Source organism: Xenopus laevis, chromosome 7S, assembly GCF_017654675.1.
Source record: "Xenopus laevis strain J_2021 chromosome 7S, Xenopus_laevis_v10.1, whole genome shotgun sequence".
Classification (NCBI taxonomy): domain Eukaryota; kingdom Metazoa; phylum Chordata; class Amphibia; order Anura; family Pipidae; genus Xenopus; species Xenopus laevis.
This window is the reverse complement of record NC_054384.1, coordinates 64,802,760-64,814,532: the sequence shown is the minus strand read 5'-3', so window position 1 is coordinate 64,814,532 and position 11,773 is coordinate 64,802,760. Positions and strand designations below refer to the sequence as shown.

Genomic DNA, 11,773 nt, shown 5'->3' with positions numbered 1-11,773 from the left:
CCTACAATGTAACAAGCCAACTAGTTCAGGGACGTTACTGGACACTCTTTCTAAAACTGGGAAGTGGATTAACGCCCCCGCTCTCCATATCCCAGTCTTTGGCAATCCTACTTTCTCTCCTCACCTAGACTTAGACAACTACAAGGGAATTACTGATACAGATATCCCGGACACTTCAACCACAGTCACAATGATTCCTCCCTGTCTGCTAGCCTGTACAGAAAACGGTTCCTTCCAGTTGATACTGCAAAGGCCCTCAACCTAAGAAACTGACCCAATCAACTGGCTGATTATTCAATTATTAAAGGTATTCCAGTGTACTTGGCAAAATTCAGCAGGAACAGCCCCTATGTTTGCTCATAGCCTGTACAGAGAGATCCCATAAAACTACGGCACCATCTCTACCTACTATAGCTGCTATCCCAAAGCCACACTCCCTTCCCAAATGTGTTGCAAGGACCCCAATATTTGCAGAGACCACTGCAGATGCTAGGTGGTAGCTGAAGAGAAGAACATGTAGATGGCTTTTAATCTGACATATGTTGTTCATATAATGTGGAAAGCAATTGCAAAAAGTTTTTATTTCTGGGGAACAATCTGAAAACAATTGAACTGAAAATTTGGAAGGTAAACAACCCCTTTAAGTATATGGCACCAGCTAAACAAAAACTGTTCACTGGCTCCATATCCATCACCACTGACCCCAATAAGAAACAACACGGACTACTTACCTGGGATTGAACATAAGGGATACAAAACTGCTTTTGGGCTCCAGAATCTTCAATCAAGGCACCTTCTAGGCATGGAAATAGACCAGATCCCCATGCTCCTAAAAAACAAAGAAAAGCGGTAAGTTGGGGACAAGTGGAGGTACAGACAGCTGAAACATTACATGACGTCTATATCAATAGGAAATACTGTGTGTAGACCACTAACCAGCTTTGAAACATAAAGCTCTATAAATACACCGACACGGACTCTCTCTAACGTACAAGGTCATGCTGGAACACAAACACCCCAACTTACCGGACTATACTAAGTCTCCGGAAACAGACTTAAACCTCAGTCCCTGAGCAAGATTGGCTGGACATATTCCAAATAATCACAAAATGCTCAGTAAGCAATAAATAAAAAGAACAATGAGATCCACCATCTCTACCCACTATTAAGGCTAAGGAAGGGACCCCCTACAAGCCAAGGACCCCCGGTTCTACCAGACTGAGCAACAGCAGCAGCACTGATTGGAACCATGGCTGATGAATGAATGGACCCAACAGATATGGCAGCGCAGTAACTGCACTGACTCAATAGGCCACACATACAAAGCAATGCTCTGTGTACTTAATAGTCTGTGTATGTGCTGCACATCTAATTAGAAATAAATGCCATATAATCCTCACTCATCAACAGGGGACACTTCCCCTTTAAGAGCAGGGGACAGAGGTGACTTCCACCTGGAAATGTGACAGTTGGTTCAGTCCGTTGGTTGGCCCTGTGGTGAGAGGTAAGAGTACTTTCCCTCTGGGAGATTTTTTGCCAAAAAACCTTTATTTTAGTGGAAAAAGAGGAGGGAATTTGGGCAATGTCCCACAGAGATGAGCAGGTGTTGTGCCTCTCCCTGATTTTAGTGAATTTGGTTATTTTTCCCCTAAAATGTGCTTGGGAGATGCCTTTAATCTTAGTGCTGGTTGGGAGACACAGACTTTTTGTGGATTTGGCAGTTATGCAGGGCTGCCAGCAAATATTCACATTATCTACAGAAGGAAAGTTTTGGGGACCCTGTAGCACACCATAAGATACTTAATGTATGTTCCCAGTACTGACAGGCTCCTTAGAGATTTGTCCCTTTGCCCCTGGGTATGTGCCCTGTTCTTATGTACCAACATTGTAGCTAAATACATGTTCCCTTTATCCAAGTCTGGAACTAGGGGTGGGAAGCAGAGGCACGTGCCATGGGGACAGTTGGGGGTGATGAGTGGGGGACATACAGCAGGTCCCATAGAAGAGAGGAGACTTTATACCTAGGGTTTGACAGTTGGTTTAGTCCGTTGGTTAAGTGTATATTCCCTCTGAGAGATATTTTGCCACATAACCTTTACTATATTAAAAACAAGAGGGGAAAAGGTTGGGTGACGCCCCCTCAGACTAGCAGATGTTGCTCCTCTCCCTGATTTTAGTGAATTTGGAGATTTTTCCCCTAAAATGTGCTTGGGAGAAGCCTTTAATGTTAGTGCTGGTTGGGAGACACAGACTTTGGCAGTTATTTAGGGCTGTCTGCTAATTGACTGTGTGAGGAAACTTCCAGCATTCTAGAGACCGAGGCTCAGTACCTGCTGGAACTGATACAAAGCTCAAAGTTTAGGGGAAAATACATTTCTGCTTTCCTCTGTATTAAATAGGAAATATTAAGCGCTAAATTCCTTAACTTGCCTTTATATTCTCTTTTCTATACAGATTGCTACAGTGCCTTTCCTGCATTTTTGGACCGCAACTTCGGTGATTCACACCTGCCCATTAACACCTGGGAGTTTTTTTTTGGCTTCTCCATTGTTCATATAATTACATCTTTATCTGAACAGTGTAAGAGAGCCAGGGGTTCCTTAGGGAGACCCCCCTTGGGGTGGCCCGGCCTTGTGCCGCCCCCTATATTTTTTCCCCATCGGAGAATCTTCATTAAGAGGTAATCTTTCAAATTCAACTGATTCAGCACATGATTTCTTCTTCAGAGAGTCTGTCATCAATTCACTTGGGGGGTCCCACGTGGCTTTGTGCATATGAGCCCATACGGTTACTGTATATTGTATTTATAAGAAGCCAATCCATCAACAGCATTAATAATGGGCTTTAATCATTGACTGGAACAATGTTTCATACAAATGGGAGAATATAGATAAGGAAATAATTAAATGGGTGGTTCACCTTTAATGTATATTTTAGTATATAACAGGATGGCTACTTCTAAGCAACTTTTCCATTAGTCTTCATTAAATGTTTTCGATAGTTTTCTGACTCTTTCCAGCTTTCAAATGGGGGTCACTGACCCCATCAAAAAACAAATGGTCTGTAAGGCTACACATTTATTGTTATTGCTACTTTTCTTCAAATCAGCACATGGTTGCTAGAGTAATTTGGACCTTAGCAACCAGATGGTTTTAATTGCAAACTGGAGAGCTGCTGAAGAAAAAGCTCAATAACTCAAAACCCACAAATAATAAAAAGGCAAACCAAGTGCAAATTGTCTTAGAACATCATTCTCTGCATCATACTAAGAGTTCATTTAAAGGGGAACAACTCTTGACTTCATTTTGGCTGATTATGTCTATTTGTCCCTGTAGGTTTCAACGATGGACAAGAAGCAGAGAAATCCATCTCTTCTGGTAATGCCTCAGTGTAAAACAATCCTCTCTCATCTGAACTGGTGTTTCCCTTTCACTCTTCTATATAAGCTCTCCTTAAGCAGCTGTCTGTCTGCTTCCTTTATATATATATATATATATATATATATATATATATATATATATATATATATATATATATATATATATATATACACACACACACATAGTCCAATTTCTGGTGCACGCAAAACAAGCTCAACTGCCTAGGTGCTGGTTATAATAAATCAATAATAGAGCAAAAAAAACGCACTCACAGGGCTTTCTGAAGACGGCTTAAGTGAATAGCCGAAACGTTGAAATAAACATCATTTTTGATTTTGCACCTTCAGAAAGCCCTGTGAGTGCGGTTTTTTTGCCTATATATATATATATATATATATATATATATATATATATATATATATATATATATATATATATATATATATATATATATATATATATTGCACGCTTAACAATCCACCGCTGCCTGGGTGCTGGTCAACACATTAGTATGCAGTGAACAAACAAGCCACACTCCAAGGTCTTCATTTTGAAAAATAAAGGTGAAGTTTTATTCTCAACACTTCGGCTGCTTAAGTGGGGCCGTCTTCAGGAGATTCTCCTGAAGACGGCCCCAGATAAGGAGCCAAAACGTTGAAATAAAACTTCACCTTTATTTTTCAAAATGAAGTCCTTGGAGTGCGGCTTGTTTGTTCATATATATATATATATATATATATATATATATATATATATATATATATATATATATATATATATAGTAGTAATGGATCAGCACACTCATTTTAGAAGTGATTAAAGTGTCTTTATTGGTAACACAGCATTGTTATCCGACGTTTCGGTCCCACCTGGGGACCTTTCTCAAGGTCCCAGGTGGGACCGAAACGTCGGATAACAATGCTGTGTTACCATTAAAGACACTTTAATCACTTCTAAAATGAGTGTGCTGATCCATTACTACTGCATATTATGAACATTGATCGTGCACCTCTACTCTATTGGAGATCGAGTGTGGACACCCAAAGCAACTCTATATTATATATATATATATATATATATATATATATATATATATATATATATATATATATATATATATATATATATATATATATATATATATATATATAGATATATAGATATAGATATAGATATAGATATGTGTTGGAGCTGCCAAACAATTTTCTCTGTGCAGGTAGAACTGACATCCAGGGAATCCAATCTCTACTTTTATTAAATTTTCAGAATTAAATGCCCTTATTCCTGGCATGTCTGCCCCATAAAAACCCAAACCCCTTTCTGTCTCTATTCTCCTCAGAGCCAGAGCCACTTAGTATTCTGTCCCTAATGCTTTTTCTTTTTACTTACAGACGCTGTACTCCGTCCTGAAGGACTTCAGGGGGGAACACACGGACTTTGAGGCCCTCGCTTCTTATTATGGTAAAATCCTCTATTATTTATCAGTTCCTAAGGTTGTGCCATTGTTTTATTATTTGTGAATTCCTTTCCCCCTTTAGCTCAGTATTTAACTGAATTGTGTTTTTCCCGCAGAACATCACTACCGGGTCGAATTCGGCGAGAACATCGTCCTGTAAGTAAAACATAAATGGACTTGTTACATGTTGGGAATCATTTGCTATTGCCCCAGGGGTAACTGCAAGGGCAATACAGCTGGAAAATGTTTTATTAACATTCAGTGATCTTTCTTTTTCAGAAAGCACTTCCTTCTAACATGTGATGTGGACCCGAGGATGAGGGCCAAAGAGAACATCATGCATTTCTGGAAAATGCTCAACTCACTGGTATGTAATGCAGAATAGATGTTTAGATGAATAGGGAACAAATGATATTAGATTGCCAGCTCTTATCTCACACTGCTTCTTTCTTTATGTTACAGGAAGTGATTAAGAGGGAATATGCCGCCCTCAGGAAATCTGCGAAGCTGCCTCCTGTAAGTGTCACTTGTATAATTATTATTATAGGAGAGGTTATTATTCACTTTGAGTCTCTATAATAATCTAGAACATTATCATTCATTGTATCTCCTGCTCCCCTGGGGGCATCTAAAGTCTCCCATCCAAGTGCCATTTTTACCAGAAACAAAAATGGTTTTATCACAAGCGTTCACATGGCCACAATAATGGCATTGGTACAAAGAAGCGCTTAACATTGACTCTCTTCTTCCACAGGATCATCCAACTCGAGTGCAAAACCGGAGGAAGCAGCTTGAGTATCTGCGGCTGGAGAATGTAAGTTCACCTGGGATCACTGTCCCTGATGCTTTTCTTGGGTGTTTAACCGCTAGATAATGAACTTTGATTGGTCTATTGCAATCGGGACAACGGCACAAGGGGTAATTTGGGGTTTTTTCTCCCTATGATGAGAAAAGGCTGATGCTCATAATTATAATTTCACAACATCAGCTGCCGGCAGGGAATCCCACACCCTCACTGCCCTCAGCATATAAAGGTACTATTAGCAGCACATATACAGGCATAATCCTAATTGTCTCCTTTCTTTCCCCTTTGCTCCTATCCTTGTGCCTCCCCTGCGCTCACAGACTATCAACCAACATCTGACCCAGCTTCACCATGAGTTCCTGAGGGAGCTGAAGCTAAAGAAAGCGGCTGGGTATGTATTCTGCAATTAACACTTTCAATTACACTTACTGGCACATAACATATTAAAAAAAAAAATAGATGTTTTCTCGTACCTCTGGGTGCTTTGGCCATACTAATAGTAAATAGCACAGAAACTTGTTGAACTTTTTTAGGTCCCTACAACCATAGCATGTATCTCAGCATGTATCACTGGGTGAAGTCTAGCATGGAACTTACTCAGCTCAGTAACTGCCCAATGTGTTACAGTAGGGACAGGTATGTAGCAGGTATAATGATATTTCTTAGGTACAAGGCTATTTTAATCCTCCAGTCATCAGAATTGTAGTTGCAATACTTTGGAAACAAATTACAATAATGACCCATTTTTTTCATTTTCTTCCCTTTAAACCTAGTAAGAAACAAGCACACAGTCCTGCAGCTGAAGAAGAGGAGGATGGAGCCCCTGCAGCAGCAGATGAGGAAGCCCTTGATACAGAGGACAAGGAAGAGGAAGCGGAAGGAGCTCCCGCTGAAGACCCTGCAGTGGAGGAGAAGATGATGGAGGAGCAAGCAGAGGAAGAAGCAGCTCCTGGAGCAGCAGAAGAGGAAGCTCTTGCCTCTCAGGAGAAAGAAGAAGGAGCTGAAGATAAAGAAGAGGAGGATGCTCCAACAAATGAAGAAACAGCTCCTCCCGCTGAACAACAGCAAATTCCTGAAGAGGAGGAGAAAGAAGAGGGAGCAGAAGTAGGAGGTTCTGCAGATGAAAATCAAACCCCTAGAGTGGAGGAGAAGACAACGGAAGAGCAATCTCCTGCAGTGGAGGAGAAAGAGGAGGGAGTTGATGGAGAAGAAGAAGCTCCTGAGGTGGAAGAAATCATCAAAGACCCTCTGGAGAGGCCGACCCTCCGAAAACAGTTCAGGAAGGCCATCATGAAGATGCTCCGGAGAGTTTGGGTAATGTATCAATTTACTGACAATTACCCATTATCTAGAGATGCCTCGTGTTGTCCAATGCAGCTCCACTTTACTTCCTGCTGTTCTGAGCATTTTCAATCAGAACAATAAAAGGAAATCATACACTGTCTGTTGAGGCCGCAGGCTGATTACTTTGAGGGCACCCCATAGACCAATGTTTGGTTGTCTTTAGGTTGTAAGAGGTTGCTGACAGAGATAAAAGTCTGCAGATAAAGTGTAGATTCTATAGTAGGCCAATAACAGGGGAGGTAGGTAACGCTTATAGGGCTGATGGACATCTGGCTTAGATATCCACCTTTGGAAATGGGTTGCTACTGGATAATGGACTGGCGCCAGGTGATCAAAGCGTATAAAAGAATAAATGGCACAGGCTCAGACTGAGATTCATAATAGGCCAAGGCATTCCATGTGTAGAGAGACCCAAACAGTCCCCACAGGCCCAACGAATAGTGCGTTCTTAAATCAAGACCTATAGCCTTTAATATCATAAGGAAACAAGTATGTCTTTATTCTTTTGTCAACACTTTCTATATCTTTTCTTTTCAGCATTCCACCCAAAGACTCACCTGCTGCTGCTGCTGCTGCTGCCGCCGGACCCAACACCATGGCCTGAATCCTAAATGATCCAGGGTGTAAAACCGACTGCCGTTTCTAGGAGTCAGGAAGGAATTTTTACCTACAGTGCAGATTGGTCCCCATAGTACTCTAGGGTTTTTCGCCTTCCTCTGGATCATTGGTCGTTAGGGATGCCCAAATATAAATTAGCTGTTCATTTTAATAAATCCTGTGCTCTCCGACAGGTTTCCCCATAAAAAAGTCTCTGTGTTTTTCTTTAATCCCTATGGTGAATATTGAGGGAAGGGGCTCCTGTGCCTCATTCTTGTAAAGATGACTGACCGGTTGTGTGACGGGGCAATTAATACTGCTGGGAGCTGCTCAAAATGGCAGTGTAAGGGTAAAACTGGGTTGTGGTGCTGATACAGTGGTTTATTTGATGAAGGGAATGGGTTAATATCTCTGCAGGGTTATTTGCTTCATATGTACATTGATGGGGATGAAAGACATAGGGACACATTTGATCTCAAATGATTGCAAGGAACTACAAAATTTCTTTACTCCATAGGCCACAATGTAAGCATTTCCATTCAAGTCCATTGCCCTCTTAATATTGGATTCCATCCACTTCCCACCAGCCTATTTATACTATACCAGACATTTAGTATATGAAGGTGCTTGATATTGGGGAATGCCTGTGCTGGATTTGTTTTTTGGTTACCACTCTCTCCAGGTTATGAGACATCCTTTTTGGGGTGGGGATTCCTGCTAAAGCGATGGAGGAGTATTATATTTCTTCCTGCCCCACAATGACACACTCCATTGTTTGCTAGGCGAGGAAGCCCTTTGATGGGGTAATAAGAAGGATTGGGGCAAGTTGGGCCAACCTGCCCCTGATCACGCATGAACCTGCGAAAACAGTAAACTTTTAGTCAAGTAGACTCTTTAAACAGTTACCTAACTCAACCTAAATCAAATTTAATTTAGTTTAGAACAGGCAGTAGGTTAAATAACTTTGGTCAAACATCGCCGGTCCGAATAAGGCAATGGTAAACGAGAAAATGTATTCCTATGGAAAATCTGTGCTTCTTCAGTGACAATTCCTGAAAATACTTCCCCTCAATTTAAATCTTAAAAAACATTGTGCCTAGGCCCTTAAGAGTAAAACATTTGGGGCCCGGGGCCCTAAGAAGTAAAAAACATTGGTGGCATTGGCCCTAAGAGTTTGAATGAAACATGGTGCCCTAGCGCGCCTAGAGTTAAAACATGGTGACCGGGGTCATAAGAGTTAAATTATGGTGCCGGGCCCTAAAGTTTAAAAACATTGGTGCATTGTGCCCTAAGAGCTAAAACATGGTGGCCTAGCGCCCTAAGAGTTAAAAACATTGGTGACCCCGGGGTCATAAGACGTTAAACATTGGTGACCGGGGTCATAAGAGTTAAAACATTGTTGCAAGGGCCCTTATAGGTTAAAAAACTTTGATAGCTTGGACATAAGGTTGAAGACATTGGTCCGCCTGGGGCCTAAGAGGTAAAAACATTGGTGGCAAATGCCCCAAGAAGTTAAAACATTGTGCCAAGGGGCCTAAGAGTCAAAAACATTGGCGGCAGAGGGGCCCCAAGAGTTTAAAAACAATGTGACAAGGCCCTAAAATTAAAAACATTGGTGTGACCTGGGCGAATAAGAGCCTAAAAACAATTGTGCAAGGGGCCCTACTACAAATATCCTTATGCATCTAGCAGTGGGGTACAATATCCCTTATAATACACAATACTCAGAGTTCCCTGTATTAAACTCAGCCTGTAAGCCGGTGCATTTATATGTGAGTTTTATACCTTATAATTTACAATGGGAGTTTTATTATCCCCTATAATACTCTTACCAGGTCCCCAGTGTTAACTCAAACCTTGCAGTCTCGTGGCATTTATATTGCACAAACCTCAACTGACTTTTCAAATCTGCTTATTATTTAATGGTAGGGGTACATTATCCCTTATAATACATTGACGAATGCTCCGATTTCCCTGTATTAGTCAGCTTGCAACCTTGTGCCTTATATGGATCAAAGAACCCCTCAGTGACTATCTAATGTCCATATCAATTTACAGTATAGGGCCAACAGAATCTGTTAGAATACGATTCGTAAAGAAATGAGGAGAGCACTCTGCAACAATTAATGCTGTGGTTATCTGTTATTACTGACTACTTGTACAACGTAGTCAAGTAATAAAAAGATAACCACAGCATTAATTGCTTGCAGAGATGCTCTCCTCATTTCTTACGAATCGACGTTACAATAGCAGGATACCGGTGACGCTACGAGACCCTTTTCCTGACCAAGCGGCAGAGCGTTTTTGGATATTATACTTTCTGAATCGTGTTATATACAAAGGATCAGTTCCCTGTATAACTCAGCCGTGCAGCCTTGTGCCTTTAAATTGTCAAAATAACCCCTAAGTGACTTCTAATATCCTTATGAATGACAGTATAGGGTGTACAGTCTCTGTTATAATACATAATACATGAGTTATACAGTGATTAGTTCCCTGTATAACTCACCGCAGCCGGGTGTGCCTTTATATGGATTCTAAAATCCTTATAATTTACAGTAGGGGGTACATTATGCATTATAAACACAAAATATACTCATTGTTCCTGTATAACTCAGCCTGTATCCTTGTTCCTTTATATGGTCCCAGAAATGTTTCACCGTCCCTCTCTACATAAGCACCTCATCTATTCAATGTGGCAAAACTGCTGATCCCCACATGATAGAATCACTGCAGCCCCATAATCCAGGACTGGATAAACAAAATGAGTGAATTATACACATTCTGACGAAATCTCAGCTACAGCCCTGAATATGTCACTAAAATTTACAGCTAAATGGATATACTGGACCCTCTATAAAGGGGTTGTTCACCTTCCAAACACTTTTTTCAATTCAGTTGTTTTCAGATTGAAAACTTTTTTCAATTACTTTCCATTATTTATTTTTTACGGTTGAATGTTGAAAGTTGAATGTTCCTGTCTCTGGTGTTTGATTCTAGCAGCTCAGTAAATCAGGTGCAGACTCTGAACTGTTACATTTTGCACATTAAGTTGATACATTTCTCAGCAGCATCTCTGGAGTATTAGCAACTATTGTATCAATTCTAACAGCTGCCTGTAATGAAACCAGAGATTCTGCTCAGCAGGGACAAAGATAAGAAATGTATCAACTAAATGTATCCATTTAGAACAGTTTACAGGGTCAGCGACCCCCAGGGCTGCTTCAGAAGGTGAAAAAATGACACTTTACACTTCAATATTAGAAAAACTGTGACACATAGAAAATAGAAAGTCATTGGAAAAAGTCATTATTCTGGTGATCTATCGGAAACAACTAGTTGTTTGAAGGTGAACACCCTTTAAAGGGGGCTGGGGTTGTGCGCTGGGCCCCTCGGAAGTGCCATTTAAAAAAAGCACCCAAATTGCCTACCTCTACAGCCACTCTGAAGTAATCCTCCCAGCCGCTCCTAAATGAATCGTTCTAAGACACTTTGCAGATAATCCTCCCAGCCGCTATGAAGATATCCACACAACCGCTCTAGAAATAATCCTCCCATCTGCACTGCGGATAATTCACTCAATCCATATGAAGATCATCCGCTCAATCACAACAAAGAAAATCATCCCAACCAACCTGAAGATAATCCTCCCAGAAGCTTTGAAGTTAATCCTCTCAGTTTCCTCTCAATCGCTCTGAAGATCCCATTCTGCACTGCGGATAATTCACTCAGTCCATATGAAGATATTCCTCTCAGTCTCAATGAAGAAATCCTCCCATCCGACCTGAATATAATCCTCCCATCCGACCTGAAGATAATCCAACCTCTCAGGAGATAATTCAAGCCTCTGAAAAAATCCTCACAGCCGCTCTGAAGATAATCCAGCTGCTCTGAAAATAATCCTTCCAGCCGTTCTGAACATAATCCACCAAAGCCGATCTGCAAATAATACTCCAGCCGCTCCAAAGATAACTACTCCAACCCTCTGCAAATAATCACACAAAATGAGGTCTCAAAAGTATTGCTTGATTGGCAAATCAAATTGTTTCTAAAAACAAAAAATCATTATCCTATTTATCCAGCTTAGCATCCAGGCAAATCCTAGCTCCCCAACTGGTAAAAAAATCTCCAGTACAGGTATGTACCTTGTTATCCCAGATGCTCAGGCGTTTTCTGGTAAACCTCTTCCGT

At 40.9% G+C, this 11,773-nt stretch overlaps 1 protein-coding gene across 1 annotated transcript; it reads left to right on the top strand.

Moving 5' to 3' along the window:
- Window positions 1-2,419: 2,419 nt before the first annotated feature.
- On the top strand, window positions 2,420-11,420 carry LOC121396021 (histone acetyltransferase KAT6B-like). The gene is made up of 11 exons (XM_041570616.1): window positions 2,420-2,680; window positions 3,336-3,377; window positions 4,772-4,841; window positions 4,953-4,992; window positions 5,116-5,203; window positions 5,299-5,352; window positions 5,591-5,650; window positions 5,962-6,032; window positions 6,415-6,955; window positions 7,523-7,556; window positions 11,176-11,420. Exons 2-11 carry the CDS (start codon window positions 3,345-3,347, stop codon window positions 11,418-11,420), a joined length of 1,236 nt encoding a protein of 411 aa, XP_041426550.1. The 5' UTR covers window positions 2,420-2,680; window positions 3,336-3,344.
- The last annotated feature ends 353 nt before the right edge of the window (window positions 11,421-11,773 follow it).